Here is a 21338-nt window from a genome sequence, read left to right as displayed (position 1 = left end):
AGGAATGAATTGCCACAATTGCAAGACTTGTTATAATGTAAAGTGCGGACAGTAAAAGGAGTATCACGAAGTAATACTGTAAAAGCATTGATATGGTTTCTTAGCCATAAGGTTGTTAAGATGAATAAAATATATACAATATATACATTCATATATACATTGGCTAACGACCTCAACTGGTGCTTCTAACTACGCCTACCCCGGTGTACCTGACCTAAGCCTAATACTTGGGAGGGGAGTAAGTAAGTAGCAGTTTAAGTTAAGTTGGTTTTGCCAAGAGTTTGATTCAAGAATTCTCTCTAAGGATTTAGTCAGCACCGTACCTCTGGAATAGAATGTAGGAGGTCTGGTATCTCCCTCTCAGGACCCGATATCCCAGTCACCCGCAAGGGTAGGCTGGAAACGCCGGAGCTGGATTTTCTCGGCAGGAGAAAAGACAGCGTCTTTCTCTGCGCGTCAAAAGAGGAGGAGGGGCAGCGTCCGTGGGCTTCTCGCGTCTGCTGGGCTCTCTGCAAGGGGACAGCTGCTCTGCTCCAGTATTCACCACCACCGTGTGTTTGCTTAAGGCAACGTTGGTATATTTATACCTGAAAGGTGCAGAGTTTGACGTAGGTGTTGGACATAAGACGTCAATAAAGATGTCACCAAGAACTGGTCGTTCTTACAGCCCTCGCAGGAGTTCTATTACAAATCAAAACAAAGCAAGTGGGGCTTTCCCAGGTTGCTGGTGGTTTGGTGTGTCGTAAGAACTCGGTGTGCTCTCTAGGAATCTGATGAAGTAGCTTCTGCTGTGTCACAGACTGCAGAGGCGATTTACTGAAAATATGGCTTCTGATTATTATGCCATTATAGGGATATGTATTGATTATAGCCGTATAGGGGCATAAGGTCATAATATTGATCGGGTTCCTAGATAAAACACATCAGTCCAAAGTGTTTAACACATATTTAAAGTGAGAAACGTGATTCGATAGGTTAAAAAAGAAAACATCAAAACAGAAGAAGGCCTCGTGAAGTTATTGCATGATGCAGAAGACATGGCAGCCATCTTAAGACTTGTTCCAAAGTCAGTGCAGTCAATGTAAATTCATCCGGTAAAATTATATATCATTATATACAACTATTTACAAGTGGTCAAAAATGTAACCTGTATATACATCTATATACAAATTTTATGATTATTGATCAAAAAATACATACTCTTAGGAAATACCTAGATGTTACTCCCATCAGCTAAGTCAGTCCTTAAAAAAAAATAGCGTATTGTGGCAAGGTTGAAAACCCATGGCCTTCCTAGATGACTATTCATCTTACCGCTTAATAGCTATAAAAAGTGATGACACACTGACTTAAATATATCCCAATTGGGCAAAAAGAACCACTCAAAGTACTGTGAACTATACAAAAACAAAAAAATATATTTTGTTTAAAAAAAAAAAACAGGCTACAGGGACGTTATAGTTAGGAAATGGAATTTCAAAAAACCTTAGAAATTCACTGAATTTACCAAAGGTTACAGGGACGTTATAGTTAGGCTGACATTTCACTCGTACAAAACCAATGAAATTCAACAGTTCTAGTTAGCTGAGCCCTCGCAGTGCACTACTTATGACCTCACATATTATATCACTCAGAACATTGGCCAGTGACATCACTGATGACATCTCAAATGAGATAACTGATTACATCAGTGATAACATCATCCAGTCATTGTGAGTGTTTTTAAAAAAAAAACCTTTATGAGTGTTAAATATATATACCAAGGTGTATTGGCGAATCAGTGGATCAGTGGATGTATGAGTGCCTGATTGGATGATTCAGTGAGTGCATGACTAACGGTATAAGTGAGTGATTAGGTGTCTCAGTTAATGTATGAGTGAGTGACTGGTTGTATGAATGTCCGTATCTGTCTGTCAGGTGGTAGCTAAGTGGTTGTATGGGTGTCTCGAGACGCGTTTTCGACATTTTAATTTCCTTAGGAAATTTTGTGACGCGCTACAGCCTGAACTGCTGAACGGAATTACCTCAAATTTGGCAAAAATGTAGAGCTTGGTTCAGAAAGCGTGTTTTTTTTAAATGGTGTAAATCCGTTCAGTAGTTTTTAAAAAATTCTAAAAATAAGAGTCAAAAAATCAATTTCCCATTGGAAAATTTGGGCAAAACTACTGAATGGAATATCCCCAAATTTGGCAAAAAGGTAGTGCTTGTATCAGAAAGCAAGCTTTATTTTAAATGGTGTAAACCTGTTCAGTAGTTGCTGAGAAATTAGAAAAATAAAAGTTTCAATATCTGGGTGGAGCCTAAATCCCGAGCACGAGCTTCACTCTGATTGGCTGCCAACACTCCAAACCAGGAAGTGTTGGCAGCCATCTTGTGACTCGGTAGAAGCAAGTCTCCAGAAAACAGAGAAACAAAGGTATAAAACAAGAGAAGGGGGCAGGGTAGAAACATCCTGACCTCCTAGGCCTGCTCAGGGGGTCCCAGAAGGACCCCCTGGGCTAAAAAAAAGTGTCATAAAAAAGAAATTTAGCACAATTCACGCTGGGGTTGTGGGTTCTTGCGTTTTATTTTAACGAGGCCTCTGGTGGGCTAGGTTCCAGGGACATTTCTTAAAAAATAATAGCGGGGGCTGGCTGGGGCTTTACTCATGCTGGGAGGGGGGTTGCGCAGCCCTCCTCCTGGAGCCCTTCATGTGCTTATAACTTTGGCGTTGTTTGACTAATCTTTACGAAATGCACCAAAAAGTTTCTCTTTTTTGATCAGCTCTTATCTTGAAAGTTTGGGGGTGATTGGTCAAGGGGGAGCTGATAAAAAAGGCGGTCCCAAAACGTGTTCTCAATGCATTTTCCATAGGAAACTTTAGACAAGGCTATAGGTCAAACTGCTGAACGGAATTACGCCAAATTTGGCAGGGAGAAAGGTCTTGGCCCAGAAAGCATGTGTTTGTTTAAATGGTGTAAATCTGTTCCGTAGTTTTTGAGAAATATCAAATTTGACAGATATTGATATTTGGGAATTCTGACATCTGATTGGCTGAAGGGTTACGAGCACAAGCTTGTGGCTGATTGGCTGTGAATGGTTGAAACTAGGAAGTGTTGCTAGCCATTTTGTGATTCTGTCCATCCGCTTGCATCTCTCCCTCTACAAGCCATCGGGTCCGTAGTTCTACCTCTGCGAGGCAACACTGAAAATATACTGCAGGTCTGTCTGTGCGAGATACCTCGTTCACGGTCCCTCTCCCTACATCACCGGCTTGCGGCTTGCTCCCCACGTCACAGGAAACCAGGACCTCGGTATGTTGTGGTGTACCAAAAACACGCCTCCGTGCTCAAAAACCCCTATGATTAGATATACTAGAACAATGCGACTCAGGTCCTCTCAGAATTTGTGGTACCAAGACACTCTTTTGCTTAAACACTCATACCTGTTCACAATGTGAGTAACCAAAGACTTTGTATAGTTTAAAATGTGTATTTCAACTAACGAGCTCTGTAATGTAGTACACGTGCTAAGGTGAGCAAAGAAATGCATGTAAACAATACAATCAGCATAGTTACAATTGCATAAAGTATGAATGAGGAAAGCATATTATAATGTCAGTATAGCGCTCAACACCTTCCCCATGCTACGAGCTATGTTTATTATACCAGTGGAAGTCATCTGGCTCATTCTTTCTCCGTACTACAGTGGAGCTACCAATGATTAAATATCCTAGAACAATGCGACTCAGGTCCTCTCAGAATTCGTGGGAACAAGGCACTCTTTCGCGTAGACACTCATACCTGTTTACAATGTGAGTAACCAGAGACTTTGTATAATTTAAAATGTTTATTTCAATTAAGGAGCTCTGTAATGTAGTACATGTGCTAAGGTGAGCAAAGAAATGCATGTAAACAATGCAATCAGCATAGTTACAATTGCAGAAAGTATGAATGGGGAAAGTATGAATGGGGAAAGTATATTATAATGTCAATGGATTAAGCCATATAGAGGTTACCACCCTCCCGATACTATGAGCTATGTTGATTATATTAGTGGAAGACCTCTGTGCTTGGACAGCGGAACCCCTTACCTCAAGTCTTATATGAAAGGATTTACATCTCCGGACAAGCACGGCTCTTCCTCGGGAAGGATTGTTCTCCAAGTGTGTGTAATTTGCATCCTGTGCAATATTAAAAGCACTCGAAATTTCAGAAGCGGAGGTCTGTTCCATGTTATGTCTATGTGCATGGGACTGGCCAAAGCTGAATAACCAGCAATGTTGTTTTCTGGTCTTGAACACGGCATACAGACGAGTACTCGGTGCACAGCAGAAATAGTGAAAGGCAGACAGTTCCCATGCGAAGCAGTGAAAACAGAAGTGTTTACGAGAATCAGTGCATTTAGAGTGGTGTAGAAAAAGTGGCTAAAATTGCTGTGATGCAATTTACAAACTCATGCTAACTTAGGAACGTTCGTTAGCATCTTCTAACCCCTACAACACCCTCCCCTTTGGGCAGTCCAAAGCACAGCGATCAAAGTAGAACACAGAGTCCAAAAAGTCTGACCCAAGAAGAGCAGATATCCAATATAGGAAAATGAAGTAGGCGAAGAATGTTAACAGTGTTGAATAGAGAAAAATTTAATAATACCATGGTGAGATAGATAAAAAACCCATGTGGCACAGCCAAACTAATCCATCAGTGTACAAGAGCAGTAAGTTGCAACAGCTTCCAATAGGAAATCATTATTTTCGTCTGAAAAAGTAGATGCCATCCAATTGAGCAATTCGAAGGAGCAAACATGCTCATTGATTATCGGTGCTTCCAGCACCATAGCAGGGCAACTTGTGTGGTACTCAATGTAACTCCGTTGCAGAAAATCATGTGCAGCCTTACATACATCCCACTGAGCTAGCACACCAAGTGCAGTAACATATGCCATGAAACCAATACCGGAACATTCACGATTCACCAAAGGGTTCATCAGTAAAGGAAAATCTGGGTAAGGCGACGCTGTGTTTGTGAGGCAAAGATCCAACGCCCATTGGAAGGGACAGGGCATGCATGAGAACACTATTTGGATGCAAGTATACCAGGGATAGCGGAAAGACCCACCCATCCTCCCCACTCTGCGAACAGATTTCTAGGGAAGGGCTAACCCCTTTCAGTACCCTACTTTTTACACACCAGTGGTCAGTGTTCCTCAGGGGTCCGCGCTTCTGCCATGGAAAGTCGTGGAAAGTAACTAATGTCAGTGTGCCTATATTACACTTATATAGTACTGCAGACATCACTTCCGGTGTGGATGATGCTGACGATGCACAAAGAGCCGTACGAAGCCACCTACCGGCACTCAGGGGTAAAGCTCATAAATAAACTTCCTGATCCAGTCTGACACTTGGGAAATTCGAAGGTATGGGATCTGCGGCTACATATAGTCTCTACCACATAAGGCTTTACTGAATGTAAGTAACTTGTTCAACACAGCACAGGAGCACAACCCCTACCTGTCTACTAGTGACACACCAGGGGAGTGCACCCTCCACCTGTATACTAGTGACACATACAGGAGCGCAACCTACTACCTGTAAACTAGTAATACAGCATAGGAGCACAACCCTTTACCTGTACACTAGTGACACAGCACAGGAGCACAACACTCTACCTGTATACTAGTGAGACAGTACAGGAGTGCAGCCCTCAATCTGTAGACTAGTGTCACAGCACAGGAGCACAACACTCTACCTGTATATTAGTGACACAGCACAGGAGCACAACCTTTTACCTGTACACTAGTGACCCACCACAGATGCACAGCCCTCTATCTATATACTAGTGGCACATACAAGACAACCCTCTGCCTGTATACTAGTGACATAGGATCACAACTCTCTACCTGTATAGTGGTGACACACCCCAGGAAATCAACCCTCTACCTGTATCCTAGTGACACATCACAGGAGCACAACCCTCCACCTATATATTATTGATACTTACAGCCGTACAACCTACTACCTGTATGCACAGGAGCGCTACCCTCTACCTGTATACTAGTGATACAGCTCAGGAGCACAACCCTCTATCTATATGCTAGTGACACAGCACAGGAGCACAACACTCTAAGCCGTCGACATGTATACAATTGGCACAAGAACGCAACCCTCTACCTCTATACTAGTAAAACAGAACAGGAGCACAAAGCCTCTCTCTACCTGTATTCTAGTGGCACATTCAGGAGTTCAACCCCCCCCCCCCCTGTTTACTAGTGACACTTCACAGGAGCGCAACCCTCTACCTATATATTAGTGACACAGCAGAGGAGCCCAACCCTCCACCTGTATACCAGTGACATATCACAGGAGCACAACGCAGGCTCCTGCTCTAAGCTACAGTGTGAATACCTCACCAGAAAGCACACCGGCTCATGCAGTAAGCTGCAGTGTGTCATACCTAACCTGATAACACACAAGCTACTGATCTAAGCCGCAGTGTGCCGTGCCTCACCTGCTAACACACAGGCTCGTCTCTAAGCTAGAGTGTGACATACCTCACCTGATAACACACAGCCTTCTGCTCTAAGCCACAGTATGACATACCTCGCCTGAAACCCCGCAGACATGCTCTAAGCTACAGTATGTCATACCTCACCTGATAACTCACAGTCTCTCCACTCTCCCTGTCTCTGGGTGTTTGCTGGCTCTGTCTTTGGCGGGTTCTCTTCCTTGAACTCTCTCCATGGATTGAGCCTCTCTGCAGCTTCACAAATTCTGACCTTTCTACAGTTAGTGAGGTGTCTGAGGAAAGGGTAACGTCAGGAGTGTGAGAAGGACGCAAGATAGTAGAAGGAAAGGTAGTAGGTTAAAGTTCTGAAATTAGGAAAAGCATGCTAGTGTTCTGATTTTTTTATAGAAACTATCCAACCCTCCTCCTGGATTCCCACTCAAAGGAGGGCTTGTAGGAAGGTTTTTAATATCTTACCACCTTTTCTTTGCTTCTGACAGAACAAGCTAAGAACTGAGAAGATGAAAATTGAATCTGAGTTTGGAAAACTGCAGCAACTTTTGAAAGAAAATGAGCAAGCACTGCACAGGAGACTGAAAGAGATGGAGGAGAAACTTACCTTGGCAGAAACTGCAAATATCACCAAACTGTCCAATCAAATCACCTATCTCAATGCCCTTATAAAGGAGATAGAAAAGAAGTGTGAGGCACCAGCATGGGAACTCCTGAAGGTGAGAAATTGGTAAATAAAACAAAAGATGGAAGTGAAATATTCATATTGTGTTTAATATTTATTTTATATTTTATATTTGTAAAGCGGGATGTCTGCCCGAGGGCATCTAGGCAGTAACTAGAGATACTGTACTGTGAAAGACCAAAAACCAGAAACTATAGAGGGAGCGATTAAGACAGGTTTTAAGGTGTTTTCTGAAAATCATCTGAATTGGCTGGCATATAAGGTGCCAGGGCAGCTGATTCGAAAGCTGACAAGTGGAGTAGACTAAGCCCCTGCCATCCCAAGATACCTTGCAAAAGTTTTTGTTTGGGATCAAGGACAACAAGTTTCAAGTGAATTTTGTCCTTGGGACAAGTAGGCCCACCCCACTGCAGCACAAACACTTTGGCTGCCAGTTTAAAGTACCACCTTATGGATCAGGGAAGGGCATTTCCTGCAGGTAAGGTAATTTTTGTGTCCATATGTTAATGCTTGTATTTATGGTTCATTAATGCAGAGCCTTTAATATTAGGGTGAGCGTTCTAAGGACAGCGGTTCCAGTTAAACGTGTACACGCGTTTTCAAAGTTTAGCAGTATGAGGCTATGTATAATGCTACCAGATTGGTCTCTGATTAGATTCAAATATTTGCAGAAGTTTGAAAACAAGATAGAGGATTCTTTGGTTTTAAATTAAATGGTCACAAAAAAAAATGCAATTTGGAAAAAAAAACATTTTGCTAAACTACTGTAAAATGTTAGGTACCATTTCTTTGCGGCAACATATATAAAATGTGTTGATGCATGCTAGTATTTCCCAAAAATATTCCTAATGGAAGATCGGTGTAACCAGTTTTAACAAGATTAAGGGAAACATAAAATTAAACAAGCATTGGCCAAGTCGGTAGGTCTGAAATTGGTGGTCAGCCTTTTGGTTTTGTCAATGCATGTCTTGTTTTGGCATTGTTTTTGTAAAACCTTATTGGTGTGGCAGCTGTTGGGCCCTAATAATTACAATCACCATTGGCAAAAGGCAAAAACTAATTTTGATCTCAAAAGCACACATTGCCACATTAGTTCCTGGCACTGAACAAAACTACTTTGTGCACCATCATTTTCCTTGTGACAGAGCAGAATGCTGTAACTCATAGAGAAGCCAGCCGATAGATAGACAGAGAGAGATAGAATTTTTATAGACACAAAAGGTCTTGGTTAACACCAGTCCTAATTAGGGGCCCAATTATTAACGAAGTCTCAAAAGTGCACCCATAACACATGTTCTTGCATTAGTGCAGATTTACGGCTTTCGTGAATTCATAAGGATATACAGAAGTAGGTCAAGAGATCGGAATGCTAGAAAATATTTGTGAACTGTATTTTAGCATGAGCAAACAAGCCTGTATAGATTTGCTCATGCTTAAATTTGTTTGCATTTGCAAGTTCACTTTCCCTCCAACCACTTTTTTTCCCAACCTTGGAAGAAGTTTTATGTCCGCCATTGTCAGGAGTAAATTTCCACCCTTTCTCAGTATGAGAAACGATTAGAGAAGAATTGGTGAAAATCCTTAAAATGTGCAAGTTAGTATGTTTGCACAGATTCAAAAGGGCTTTCCAAACCTGGAACTATTGCTTACCACTACCTCCAGACCCAGTATGCAGATCTACAGAAAGGTGTCAAAATCAGGGAATTGCTAGTATTCAAACCCTGCTATGGTATGAGCCTGGCATAATCAGAGAGGCTATATCAGAGCTCTTATATAATGATATTGCTGTCATAATTTGTCTCTAAGCTACATGGCACGAAAGGGACAAGTGGTTTTAGTTACAGGACACATAGATTTATGAAGCAACCTGCCCCATGAAGAAGTAGATATTTTATTAAATTCCACATCTCTGCTTCTTGGAGAATACCAAAAAACTTTTCTCTTTTGATATTTTGGGCCTGTGTGGTGGAGAGCTTATGTGCTGTGCACAGTGCTTTGAAGTCCACTCTTTTTTTACAGGGAACCAATGAACCTGCACTAGTGCGTTCAAGACTGATTCAAACTTCCATATGTTCTTGAGGAGGCGGGCCGCAGCATTCTTTACTCTGTGAAGTTTCTTTAGAGATTTTTGCTGCATGCTCAAATATAGGGCATTACATAGCAAGGCTCACCTGATATTTCTACGGGAACGACAGGCAGGTAACCGATGCACAGGTCCCACCTTCTCGCTACCACTGGTCTGCCCAACAGTGTCAAAGCAACGGGCCAGTGAGCAGGGGGAAGAGGGGAAACCAGGGGAGAAGACAACTGCAGTAGGACCCTCGTCTTGACCTGGAAAAGGAACCCACAGCACATCTGGGGCAGCAAGAACTCGTCCCTGAACACGTTGAAATCCTGTGAACAGAAATAGTGGCAGTCACCGACTGGAATATGGTTTCTAAACTAATATCAACCTCATGCAAAAGCACTGGACAACTATAGCTAAAACCTGTTGATTTCCCATCTTCCGCTGGTGTCCACTATGAGCATACATACTGCATACATAAGCAGTGCCACCTGGACAGAGCAAAAGGGAAATGACTCCATGTCAGAGACCTAGCAAAATAACTAAACAAAGCAGTCAAATCTTACCAGTGGTGTGGTGTTGTAACAAAGAAACAAGAGCCCCAAATATAATAACGACCGACTGCCAATAGGCAGACTGGTCCACAGCAATTCAAAAATAGGAATTGTGCAGGCTCAACTAATCATCCTTTCATCTGAGGATGAAATGCAAACTCTTTTAGAACTCATTCACTACATGAGCTCAGTGCTTACTCGGGGAGCCTCTGAACACGAGCGAACCCTATAGTAAATAAATACTGGATATAGACCACTATACAGAAATGCAGATGCTCAAGCAGGGGCGTAACAAACACCCCCGCAGTGCAGGGGGGCCCCACTCTCTTCATTAACCGAAGGGGGCCCCGGCCCCCCTCTCAGCTCTTCAGTGAGAGCTGTGAGAGAGGCTTGCGCTTAAGCAAGCCTCGCTCTCCTTCGAAAGCAGGTGCAGGCTGTCTGCAGCCTGCTCTGAGCCCCGAGCCCCCTCCCTCTGACTGAAGAGAAACAAAGTATCAACATACATTGTTTCTCTTCAGTCAGAGGTGTCAGGCCCTGAAAGAGGGGGGGGGCAGAGAGCAGGAGGCAGCACAGAGCACTCCTCAGGATCCTGACAAGGACGGGGGCTGGGGGCCCCAGAGAGAGAGGAGGCAGCACAGAGCACTGCTCGGGGCCCTTACAAGGACGGGGGCTGTGGGCCCCAGAGATAGAGGAAGCAGCACAGAGCACTGCTCGGGACCCTGAAAAGGACGGGGGCTGGGGGTCCCAGAGAGAGAGCAGGAGGCAGCACTGAGCACTGCTCGGGACCCTGACAAGGACGGGGGCTGGGGGCCTCAGAGAGAGAGCAGAAGGCAGCACCGAGCACTGTTCGGGACCCTGACAAAGATGGGGGCTGGGGGCCACAGAGAGAGAGGAGGCAGCACAGAGCACTGCTCAGGACCCTGACAAGGACAGGGGTGGGATGGGGCTGTGGGCCCCAAAGAGAAAGGAGGCAGCACAGAGCACTGCTCGGGACCCTGACAAGAATGGGGGTGGGGGCCCCAGGGAGAGAGCAGGAGGCAGCACAGAGCACTGCTTGGGACCCTGACAAGGGTGGAAAAGGGGGCCCCCAGAGAGAGAGGAGGCAGCTCAGAGCACTGCTCGGGACCCTGACAAGGACGTGGGTGGGGGCCCCAGAGAGAGAGCAGGAGGCAGCACAGAGCACTGCTCGGGACCCTGACAAGGGTGGGAGTAAGGGCCCCCAGAGAGAGCATTCTCTAGGGCAAAGCTCATATGAGAAGGGATGAGGCAGCAAAATGGTGCCCTCAGGTAAGCACTCTTGTTAGAAGGCAAGGCAGAGGGGAGAAGGGTGCAAGGCATAGGGGAGAAGGGTGAAAGGCATAGGGGAGAAGGGTGAAAGGCAGAGGGGAGAAGGGTGCAAGGTAGAGAGGAGAAGGGTGCAAGGTAGAGGGGAGAAGGGTGCAAGGTAGAGGGGAGAAGGGTGCAAGGTAGAGAGGAGAAGGGTGCAAGGTGGAGGGGAGAAGGGTGCAAGGCGGAGGGGAGAAGGGTGCAAGGCGGAGAGGAGAAGGGTGCAAGGTAGAGAGGAGAAGGGTGCAAGGCAGAGGGGAGAAGGGTGCAAGGCAGAGAGGGGAGAAGGGTGCAAGGCAGAGGGGAGAAGGGTGCAAGATAGATAGGAGAAGGGTGCAAGTCAGAGGGGAGAAGGGTGCAAGGTGGAGAGGAGAAGGGTGCAAGGCGGAGAAGGGTGCAAGGCGGAGGGGGAGAAGGGTGCATGGTGGAGGGGGAGAAGGGTACAAGGCAGAGGGGAGAAGGGTGCAAGGCAGAGGGGAGAAGGGTGCAAGGCAAAGGGGAGAAGGGTGCAAGGCAGAGGGGAGAAGGGTGCAAGGCAGAGGGGAGAGGGGTGCAAGTCAGAGGGGAGAAGGGTGCCAGGCAGAGGGGAGAAGGGTGCAAGGCAGAGGGGAGAAGGGTGCAAGGCAGAGGGGAGAATGGTGTAGGGTAGAAAAGGGTGCAAGGCGGAGGGGGAGAAGGGTGCAAGGGTGAGGGCAAGAAGGGTGCAAGGCAGAGGGTAGAAGAGTGCAAGGGGGATGGTGATGAAGTAAAAAAAATGTGCCCCCCCTGGAAACATTTCTGCGGACGCCCATGGCAATGCACTCTACTTTGTGAGAGAGAGTGGAGTGAGAGAGAGAGAGAGAGTGGAGTGAGAGAGAGAGAGAGAGTGGAGTGAGAGAGAGAGAGAGTGGAGTGAGAGAGAGAGAGAGAGTGGACTGAGAGAGAGAGAGAGAGAGAGTGAGTGGAGTGAGAGAGAGAGAGAGTGGAGTGAGAGAGAGAGAGAGAGAGAGAGTGGAGTGAGAGAGAGAGAGTGGAGTGAGAGAGAGTGGAGTGGAGTGAGAGAGAGAGAGAGTGGAGTGAGAGAGAGAGAGTGAGAGTGGAGTGAGAGAGAGAGAGAGGAGTGAGAGAGAGAGTGGAGTGGAGTGAGAGAGAGAGAGAGTGGAGTGAGAGAGAGAGAGTGGAGTGAGAGAGAGAGAGTGGAGTGAGAGAGAGAGAGAGGAGTGAGAGAGAGAGTGGAGTGAGAGAGAGAGTGGAGTGAGAGAGAGAGTGGAGTGAGAGAGAGAGTGGAGAGAGAGAGTGGAGAGAGAGAGTGGAGAGAGAGAGTGGAGAGAGAGAGTGGAGAGAGAGTGGAGACAGAGAGAGTGGAGAGAGAGAGAGAGTGGAGAGAGAGAGAGAGTGGAGAGAGAGAGAGTGGAGAGAGAGAGAGTGGAGAGAGAGAGAGTGGAGAGAGAGAGAGTGGAGAGAGAGAGAGTGGAGAGAGAGAGAGAGTGGAGAGAGAGAGAGAGTGGAGAGAGAGCGAGAGTGGAGAGAGACAGTTGATAGAGAGAGAGACAGTGGAGAGAGAGAGTGGAGAGCGAGAGAGTGGAGAGCGAGAGAGTGGAGAGCGAGAGAGTGGAGAGCGAGAGAGTGGAGAGCGAGAGAGTGGAGAGAGACAGTGGATAGAGAGAGAGACAGTGGAGAGAGACAGTGGAGAGAGACAGTGGAGAGAGAGAGTGGAGAGAGAGAGTGGAGAGCGAGAGAGTGGAGAGCGAGAGAGTGGAGAGCGAGAGAGTGGAGAGAGACAGTGGATAGAGAGAGAGACAGTGGATAGAGAGAGAGAGCCAGTGGATAGAGAGAGAGAGACAGTGGATAGAGAGAGAGACAGTGGAGAGAGACAGTGGAGAGAGACAGTGGAGAGAGACAGTGGAGAGCGAGAGAGTGGAGAGCGAGAGAGTGGAGAGCGAGAGAGTGGAGAGCGAGAGAGTGGAAAGAGAGTGGAGAGAGACAGCGGAGGGAGAGAGAGAGAGAGACCGTGTAGAGAGAGACAGTGGAGACAGTGGAGACAGAGTGGAGAGCGAAAGTGGAGAAAGAGAGTAGATAGAGTAGAGAGAGTAGAGAGAGTGCAGAGAGACAGTGGATATAGAGACAGTGGATATAGAGACAGTGGATAGAGAGAGAGTGGAGAGAGTGGAGAGAGACAGTGGAGAGAGAGAGAGACAGTGGAGAGAGTGGAGAGAGAGAGAGTGGGTCGAGAGTAGAGAGAGAGAGTGGAGAGAGAGTAGAGAGAGTGGAGAGAGAGAGTAGAGAGAGTAGAGAGAGACAGCGAAGAGAGAGAGAGAGAGAGAGAGGAGAGAGAGAGAGAGAATATGGAGAGAGTGGAGAGAGTGGAGAGAGAGAGAGAGTGGAAATAGAGAGAGTGGAGAGGGTGGAGAGAGAAAGAGTGGAGAGAGAGAGAGTGGAGAGAGAGTGGAGAGAGAGTGGAGAGAGAGGGGAGAGAGAGATAGAGAAAGAGATAGAATGGAGAGAGAGAGTGGAGAGTGGAGAGTGAGAGAGTAGAGAGAGAGTAGAGAGAGGGTAGAGAGAGTGTAGAGAGAGAAGGGAGAGTAGAGAGAGAAGGGAGAGAGAGAGAGTGGAGAGAGAGTGAGAGACAGTGGAGAGAGAGACAGTGGGGAGAGAGCCAGTGGAGAGAGAGAGAGACAAGGGTGCAAGGCAGAGGGGAGAATGGTGTACGGTAGAAAAGGGTGCAAGGCGGAGGGGGAGAAGGGTGCAAGGCGGAGGGGGAGAATGGTGCAAGGGAGAGGGCGAGAAGGGTGCAAGGAAGAGGGTAGAAGAGTGCAAGGGGGATGGTGATGAAGTAAAAAAAATGTGCCCCCCCCCCGGAAACATTTCTGCGGACGCCCATGGCAATGCACTCTACTTTGTGAGAGAGAGTGGAGTGAGAGAGAGAGTGGAGTGAGAGAGTGGAGTGAGAGAGAGAATGAGTGGAGTGAGAGAGAGAATGAGTGGAGTGAGAGAGAGAGTGAGTGGAATGAGAGAGTGAGTGGAGTGAGAGAGTGAGTGGAGTGAGAGAGAGAGTGGAGTGAGAGAGAGAGTGGAGTGAGAGAGAGTGGAGTGAGAGAGAGTGGAGTGAGAGAGAGTGTGAGTGGAGTGAGAGAGTGAGTGAGAGAGAGAGTGAGTGGAGTGAGAGAGAGAGTGGAGTGAGAGAGAGAGTGGAGTGAGAGAGAGAGTGGAGTGAGAGAGAGAGTGGAGTGAGAGAGAGAGTGGAGTGAGAGAGAGAGTGGAGTGAGAGAGAGTGGAGCAAGAGAGAGTGGAGCAAGAGGGAGAGTGGAGAGCGAGAGAGAAAGCGGAGAGAGAGAGATAGAGAGTGGAGAGAGAGAGAGAGAGAGAGTGGAGAGAGAGAGAGTGGAGAGAGAGCGAGAGTGGAGAGAGACAGTGGATAGAGAGAGAGACAGTGGAGAGAGACAGTGGAGAGAGACAGTGGAGAGAGAGAGAGTGGAGAGAGAGAGAGTGGAGAGAGAGAGAGTGGAGAGAGAGAGAGTGGAGAGCGAGAGAGTGGAGAGAGAGAGTGGAGAGAGAGAGTGGAGAGAGAGAGTTGAGAGAGAGAGAGAGAGAGGGAGTGGAGAGAGAGAGAGTGGAGAGAGAGCGAGAGTGGAGAGAGACAGTGGATAGAGAGAGAGACAGTGGAGAGAGACAGTGGAGAGAGACAGTGGAGAGAGAGAGAGTGTGGAGAGAGAGAGTGGAGAGAGAGAGTGGAGAGAGAGAGTGGAGAGAGAGAGTGGAGAGAGAGAGTGGAGAGAGAGAGTGGAGAGCGAGAGTGGAGAGCGAGAGTGGAGAGCGAGAGAGTGGAGAGCGAGAGAGTGGAGAGAGACAGTGGATAGAGAGAGAGACAGTGGATAGAGAGAGAGACAGTGGAGAGAGACAGTGGAGAGAGACAGTGGAGAGAGACAGTGGAGAGAGAGAGTGGAGAGCGAGAGAGTGGAGAGCGAGAGAGTGGAAAGAGAGTGGAGAGAGACAGCGGAGGGAGAGAGAGAGACCATGTAGAGAGAGACAGTGGAGAGAGTAGAGAGAGACAGTGGAGAGAGTAGAGAGAGACAGTGGAGAGAGACAGTGGATAGAGAGACAGTGGATAGAGAGAGAGTGGAGAGAAAGAGTGGAGAGAGTAGGGAGAGACAGTGGAGAGAGTAGAGAGAGACAGTGGAAAAAGAGTGGAGAGAGAGTGGAGAGAGAGTGGAGGGAGAGAGTAGAGAGAGTAGAGAGAGTAGAGAGAGAGTGGAGAGAGACAGTGGAGAGAGAGAGAGACAGTGGAGAGAGACAGTGGAGAGAGTGGAGAGAGAGAGAATGGGTCGAGAGTAGAGAGAGAGAGTGGAGAGAGAGTAGAGAGAGTGGAGAGAGCGAGTAGAGAGAGACAGCAAAGAGAGAGAGAGAGAGAGAGAGAGAGAGAGAGAGAGAGAGTGGAGAGAGAGTGGAGAGAGTAGAGAGAGAGAGTGAGAGAGAGTGAGAGAGAGAGAGAGAGAGTGGAGAGAGAGTGGAGAGAGAGTGGAGAGAGAGTGGAGAGAGAGTGGAGAGAGAGTGGAGAGAGAGTAGAGAAAGAGTAGAGAAAGAGATAGAGAAAGAGATAGAGAAAGAGATAGAGAAAGAGATAGAGATAGAGTGGAGAGAGAGATAGAGAAAGAGATAGAGTGGAGAGAGAGAAGAGAAAGAGATAGAATGGAGAGATATAATGGAGAGAGAGAGTGGAGAGTGAGAGAGTAGAGAGAGAGTAGAGAGAGAGTAGAGAGAGTGTAGAGAGAGAAGGGAGAGTAGAGAGAGAGAAGGGAGAGAGAGAGAGTGGAGAGAGAGTAGAGAGAGTGAGAGACAGTGGAGAGAGAGACAGTGGGGAGAGAGCCAGTGGAGAGAGAGAGAGAGAGAAGGGTGCAAGGCAGAGGGGAGAATGGTGTACGGTAGAAAAGGGTGCAAGGCGGAGGGGGAGAAGGGTGCAAGGGAGAGGACGAGAAGGGTGCAAGGCAGAGGGGAGAAGGGTGAAGGCAGAGGGGAGAAGGGTGCAAGGCAGAGGGGAGAATGGTGTAAGGTAGAAAAGGGTGCAAGGCGGAGGGGGAGAAGGGTGCAAGGGAGAGGGCGAGAAGGGTGCAAGGCAGAGGGTAGAAGAGTGCAAGGGGTATGGTGATGAAGTAAAAAAAATGTGCCCCCCCCTGGAAACATTTCTGCGGACGCCCATGGCAATGCACTCTACTTTGTGAGAGAGAGTGGAGTGAGAGAGAGAGTGGAGTGAGAGAGTGGAGTGAGAGAGAGAGTGAGTGGAGTGAGAGAGTGAGTGGAGTGAGAGAGTGAGTGGAGTGAGAGAGAGAGTGGAGTGAGAGAGAGAGTGGAGTGAGAGAGAGAGTGGAGTAAGAGAGAGAGTGGAGTGAGAGAGAGAGTGGAGTGAGAGAGAGAGTGGAGTGAGAGAGAGAGAGAGTGGAGTGAGAGAGAGAGTGGAGTGAGAGAGCGAGTGGAGTGTGAGAGAGAGTGGAGTGTGAGAGAGAGTGGAGTGAGAGAGAGAGTGGAGTGAGAGAGAGAGAGAGAGAGTGGAGTGAGAGAGAGAGAGAGAGAGAGTGGAGTGAGAGAGAGAGAGAGTGGAGTGAGAGAGAGAGAGAGTGGAGTGAGAGAGAGAGAGTGGAGTGAGAGAGAGAGAGTGGAGTGAGAGAGAGAGAGTGGAGTGAGAGAGAGAGAGTGGAGTGAGAGAAAGAGAGAGAGAGAGTGGAGTGAGAGAGAGAGAGAGTGGAGTGAGAGAGAGAGTGGAGTGAGAGAGAGAGTGGAGTGAGAGAGAGAGTGGAGTGAGAGAGAGAGTGGAGTGAGAGAGAGAGTGGAGTGAGAGAGAGAGTGGAGTGAGAGAGAGAGAGTGGAGTGAGAGAGAGAGTGGAGTGAGAGAGAGAGTGGAGTGAGAGAGAGAGTGGAGTGAGAGAGAGAGTGGAGTGAGAGAGAGAGAGGGAGTGAGAGAGAGAGGGAGTGAGAGAGAGAGAGAGAGTGGAGTGAGAGAGAGAGAGTGGAGAGAGCGAGAGAGAGTGGAGAGAGCGAGAGAGAGTGGAGAGAGCGAGAGAGTGGAGAGAGCGAGAGAGTGGAGAGAGCGAGAGAGTGGAGTGAGAGAGAGCGAGAGTGGAGTGAGAGAGAGAGCGAGAGTGGAGTGAGAGAGAGAGCGAGAGTGGAGTGAGAGAGAGAGAGAGAGTGGAGTGAGAGAGAGCGAGAGAGTGGAGTGAGAGAGAGCGAGAGTGGAGTGAGAGAGAGAGTGGAGTGAGAGAGAGAGAGTGGAGCAAGAGAGAGAGAGTGGAAAGAGTGGAGAGAGACAGTGGATAGAGAGAGAGACAGTGGAGAGAGACAGTGGAGAGAGACAGTGGAGAGAGACAGTGGAGAGAGACAGTTTAGAGAGACAGTTTAGAGAGACAGTGGAGAGAGAGAGTGGAGAGCGAGAGTGGAGAGCGAGAGTGGAGAGCGAGAGTGGAGAGCGAGAGTGGAGAGCGAGAGTGGAGAGAGCGAGAGAGTGGAGAGAGCGAGAGAGTGGAGAGAGCGAGAGAGTGGAGAGAGCGAGAGAGTGGAGAGAGAGAGCGAGAGAGAGAGTGGAGAGAGAGAGCGAGAGAGAGAGTGGAGAGAGAGAGCGAGAGAGAGAGTGGAGAGAGAGAGAGAGTGGAGAGAGAGAGAGTGGAGAGTAGAGAGAGAGAGAGTGGAGTAAGAGAGAGAGTGGAGTAAGAGAGAGAGTGGAGTGAGAGAGAGAGTGGAGTGAGAGAGAGAGTGGAGTGAGAGAGAGAGTGGAGTGAGAGAGAGAGTGGAGTGAGAGAGAGAGAGAGAGAGAGTGGAGTGATAGAGAGAGAGAGTGGAGTGATAGAGAGAGAGAGTGGAGTGAGAGAGAGAGAGAGTGGAGTGAGAGAGAGAGAGAGTGGAGTGAGAGAGAGAGAGAGTGGAGTGAGAGAGAGAGAGAGTGGAGTGAGAGAGAGAGAGAGTGGAGTGAGAGAGAGAGAGAGAGTGGAGTGAGAGAGAGAGAGAGTGGAGTGAGAGAGAGAGAGTGGAGTGAGAGAGAGAGAGTGGAGTGAGAGAGAGAGAGTGGAGTAAGAGAAAGAGAGAGAGAGAGTGGAGTGAGGGAGAGAGAGAGAGTGGAGTGAGAGAGAGAGAGTGGAGCCAGAGAGAGAGTGGAGCGAGAGAGACAGTCGAGAGAGAGAGTGGAGCGTGAGAGAGTGGAGCAAGAGAGAGAGTGGAGCAAGAGAGAGAGTGGAGTGAGAGAGAGAGAGTGGAGTGAGAGAGAGAGAGTAGAGTGAGAGAGAGAGAGAGAGAGAGAGAGTGGAGTGATAGAGAGAGAGAGTGGAGTGAGAGAGAGAGAGAGAGAGAGAGAGTGGAGTGATAGAGAGAGAGAGTGGAGTGATAGAGAGAGAGAGTGGAGTGAGAGAGAGAGAGAGTGGAGTGAGAGAGAGAGAGAGTGGAGTGAGAGAGAGAGAGAGTGGAGTGAGAGAGAGAGAGAGAGTGGAGTGAGAGAGAGAGAGAGTGGAGTGAGAGAGAGAGAGAGTGGAGTGAGAGAGAGAGAGTGGAGTGAGAGAGAGAGAGTGGAGTGAGAGAGAGAGAGTGGAGTAAGAGAAAGAGAGAGAGAGAGTGGAGTGAGGGAGAGAGAGAGAGTGGAGTGAGAGAGAGAGAGTGGAGCCAGAGAGAGAGTGGAGCGAGAGAGACAGTCGAGAGAGAGAGTGGAGCGTGAGAGAGTGGAGCAAGAGAGAGAGTGGAGCAAGAGAGAGAGTGGAGTGAGAGAGAGAGAGTGGAGTGAGAGAGAGAGAGTGGAGTGAGAGAAAGAGAGAGAGAGTGGAGTGAGAGAGAGAGAGAGTGGAGTGAGAGAGAGAGAGAGTGGAGTGAGAGAGAGAGAGAGTGGAGTGAGAGAGAGAGAGAGAGTGGAGTGAGAGAGAGAGAGAGTGGAGTGAGAGAGAGAGAGTGGAGTGAGAGAGAGAGAGTGGAGTGAGAGAAAGAGAGAGAGAGAGTGGAGTGAGAGAGAGAGGGAGAGTGGAGTGAGAGAGAGAGAGTGGAGCCAGAGAGAGAGTGGAGCGAGAGAGACAGTCGAGAGAGAGAGTGGAGCAAGAGAGAGAGTGGAGCAAGAGAGAGAGTGGAGCAAGAGAGAGAGTGGAGCAAGAGAGAGAGAGAGTGGAGCGAGAGAGAGAGAGTGGAGAGAGAGAGTGGAAAGAGAGTGGAGAGAGACAGTGGATAGAGAGAGGCAGTGGAGCGAGACCGTAGAGAGAGACAGTTTAGAGAGACAGTTTAGAGAGACAGTGGAGAGAGAGTTGAGAGAGAGTTGAGAGCGAGAGTGGAGAGCGAGAGAGTGGAGGGAGCGAGAGAGTGGAGAGAGCGAGAGAGTGGAGAGAGCGAGAGAGTGGAGAGAGCGAGAGAGTGGAGAGAGCGAGAGAGTGGAGAGAGAGAGTGGAGAGAGAGAGTGGAGAGAGAGAGAGAGAGAGAGAGTGGAGAGAGAGAGAGTGGAGAGAGAGCGAGAGTGGAGAGAGACAGTGGATAGAGAGAGAGACAGTGGAGAGAGACAGTGGAGCGAGAGAGAGTGGAGCGAGAGAGAGTGGAGAGAGAGAGAGTGGAGAGCGAGAGAGTGGAGAGAGAGAGTGGAGAGCGAGAGTGGAGAGCGAGAGTGGAGAGCGAGAGTGGAGAGCGAGAGTGGAGAGCGAGAGTGGAGAGCGAGAGTGGAGAGCGAGAGAGTGGAGAGCGAGAGAGTGGAGAGAGACAGTGGATAGAGAGAGAGACAGTGGATAGAGAGAGAGACAGTGGAGAGAGACAGTGGAGAGAGACAGTGGAGAGAGACAGTGGAGAGAGACAGTGGAGAGAGACAGTGGAGGGAGACAGTGGAGAGAGAGAGTGGAGAGAGACAGTGGAGAGCGAGAGAGTGGAGAGCGAGAGAGTGGAGAGCGAGAGAGTGGAAAGAGAGTGGAGAGAGACAGCGGAGGGAGAGAGAGAGACCATGTAGAGAGAGACAGTGGAGAGAGTAGAGAGAGACAGTGGAGAGAGTAGAGAGAGACAGTGGAGAGAGACAGTGGATAGAGAGACAGTGGATAGAGAGAGAGTGGAGAGAAAGAGTGGAGAGAGTAGGGAGAGACAGTGGAGAGAGTAGAGAGAGACAGTGGAGAGAGAGTGGAGAGAGAGTGGAGGAGAGAGTAGAGAGAGTAGAGAGAGTAGAGAGAGAGTGGAGAGAGACAGTGGAGAGAGAGAGAGACAGTGGAGAGAGACAGTGGAGAGAGTGGAGAGAGAGAGAATGGGTCGAGAGTAGAGAGAGAGAGTGGAGAGAGAGTAGAGAGAGTGGAGAGAGAGAGTAGAGAGAGACAGCAAAGAGAGAGAGAGAGAGAGAGAGTGGAGAGAGAGTGGAGAGAGAGTGGAGAGAGAGAGAGAAGAGAGAGTGAGAGAGAGTGAGAGAGAGAGAGAGAGAGTGGAGAGAGAGTGGAGAGAGAGTGGAGAGAGAGTGGAGAGAGAGTGGAGAGAGAGTGGAGAGAGAGTGGAGAGAGAGTGGAGAGAGAGTAGAGAAAGAGATAGAGAAAGAGATAGAGAAAGAGATAGAGAAAGAGATAGAGAAAGAGATAGAGATAGAGTGGAGAGAGAGATAGAGAAAGAGATAGAATGGAGAGATATAATGGAGAGAGAGAGTGGAGAGTGAGAGAGTAGAGAGAGAGTAGAGAGAGAGTAGAGAGAGTGTAGAGAGAGAAGGGAGAGTAGAGAGAGAGAAGGGAGAGAGAGAGAGTGGAGAGAGAGTAGAGAGAGTGAGAGACAGTGGAGAGAGAGACAGTGGGGAGAGAGCCAGTGGAGAGAGAGAGAGAGAGAAGGGTGCAAGGCAGAGGGGAGAATGGTGTACGGTAGAAAAGGGGTGCAAGGCGGAGGGGGAGAAGGGTGCAAGGGAGAGGACGAGAAGGGTGCAAGGCAGAGGGGAGAAGGGTGAAGGCAGAGGGGAGAAGGGTGCAAGGCAGAGGGGAGAATGGTGTAAGGTAGAAAAGGGTGCAAGGCGGAGGGGGAGAAGGGTGCAAGGGAGAGGGCGAGAAGGGTGCAAGGCAGAGGGTAGAAGAGTGCAAGGGGTATGGTGATGAAGTAAAAAAAATGTGCCCCCCCTGGAAACATTTCTGCGGACGCCCATGGCAATGCACTCTACTTTGTGAGAGAGAGTGGAGTGAGAGAGAGAGTGGAGTGAGAGAGTGGAGTGAGAGAGAGAGTGAGTGGAGTGAGAGAGTGAGTGGAGTGAGAGAGTGAGTGGAGTGAGAGAGAGAGTGGAGTGAGAG

General features: G+C 48.5%; 1 protein-coding gene across 1 annotated transcript in view; it reads left to right on the top strand.

Moving 5' to 3' along the window:
* Window positions 1-7213, top strand: part of LOC147663730 (E3 ubiquitin-protein ligase TRIM11-like) — a gene marked incomplete at its 3' end in the record, with an annotated part of 58074 nt that extends 50861 nt beyond the window's left edge. Inside the window, exon 3 of the mRNA XM_086950243.1 lies at window positions 6983-7213. Within this exon, the coding sequence (XP_086806369.1) occupies window positions 6983-7213 (231 nt within the window). The remainder of the gene's footprint in view (window positions 1-6982) is intronic.
* Between the last annotated feature and the right edge of the window lie 14125 nt (window positions 7214-21338).

The sequence above is a fragment of the Lissotriton vulgaris genome, unplaced genomic scaffold (assembly GCF_964263255.1).
Source record: "Lissotriton vulgaris unplaced genomic scaffold, aLisVul1.2 SCAFFOLD_1856, whole genome shotgun sequence".
In the NCBI taxonomy this organism is placed as follows: Eukaryota; Metazoa; Chordata; class Amphibia; order Caudata; family Salamandridae; genus Lissotriton; species Lissotriton vulgaris.
Note: the sequence above shows the minus strand (reverse complement) of the source record. Positions and strands in the feature narration are given on the sequence as shown.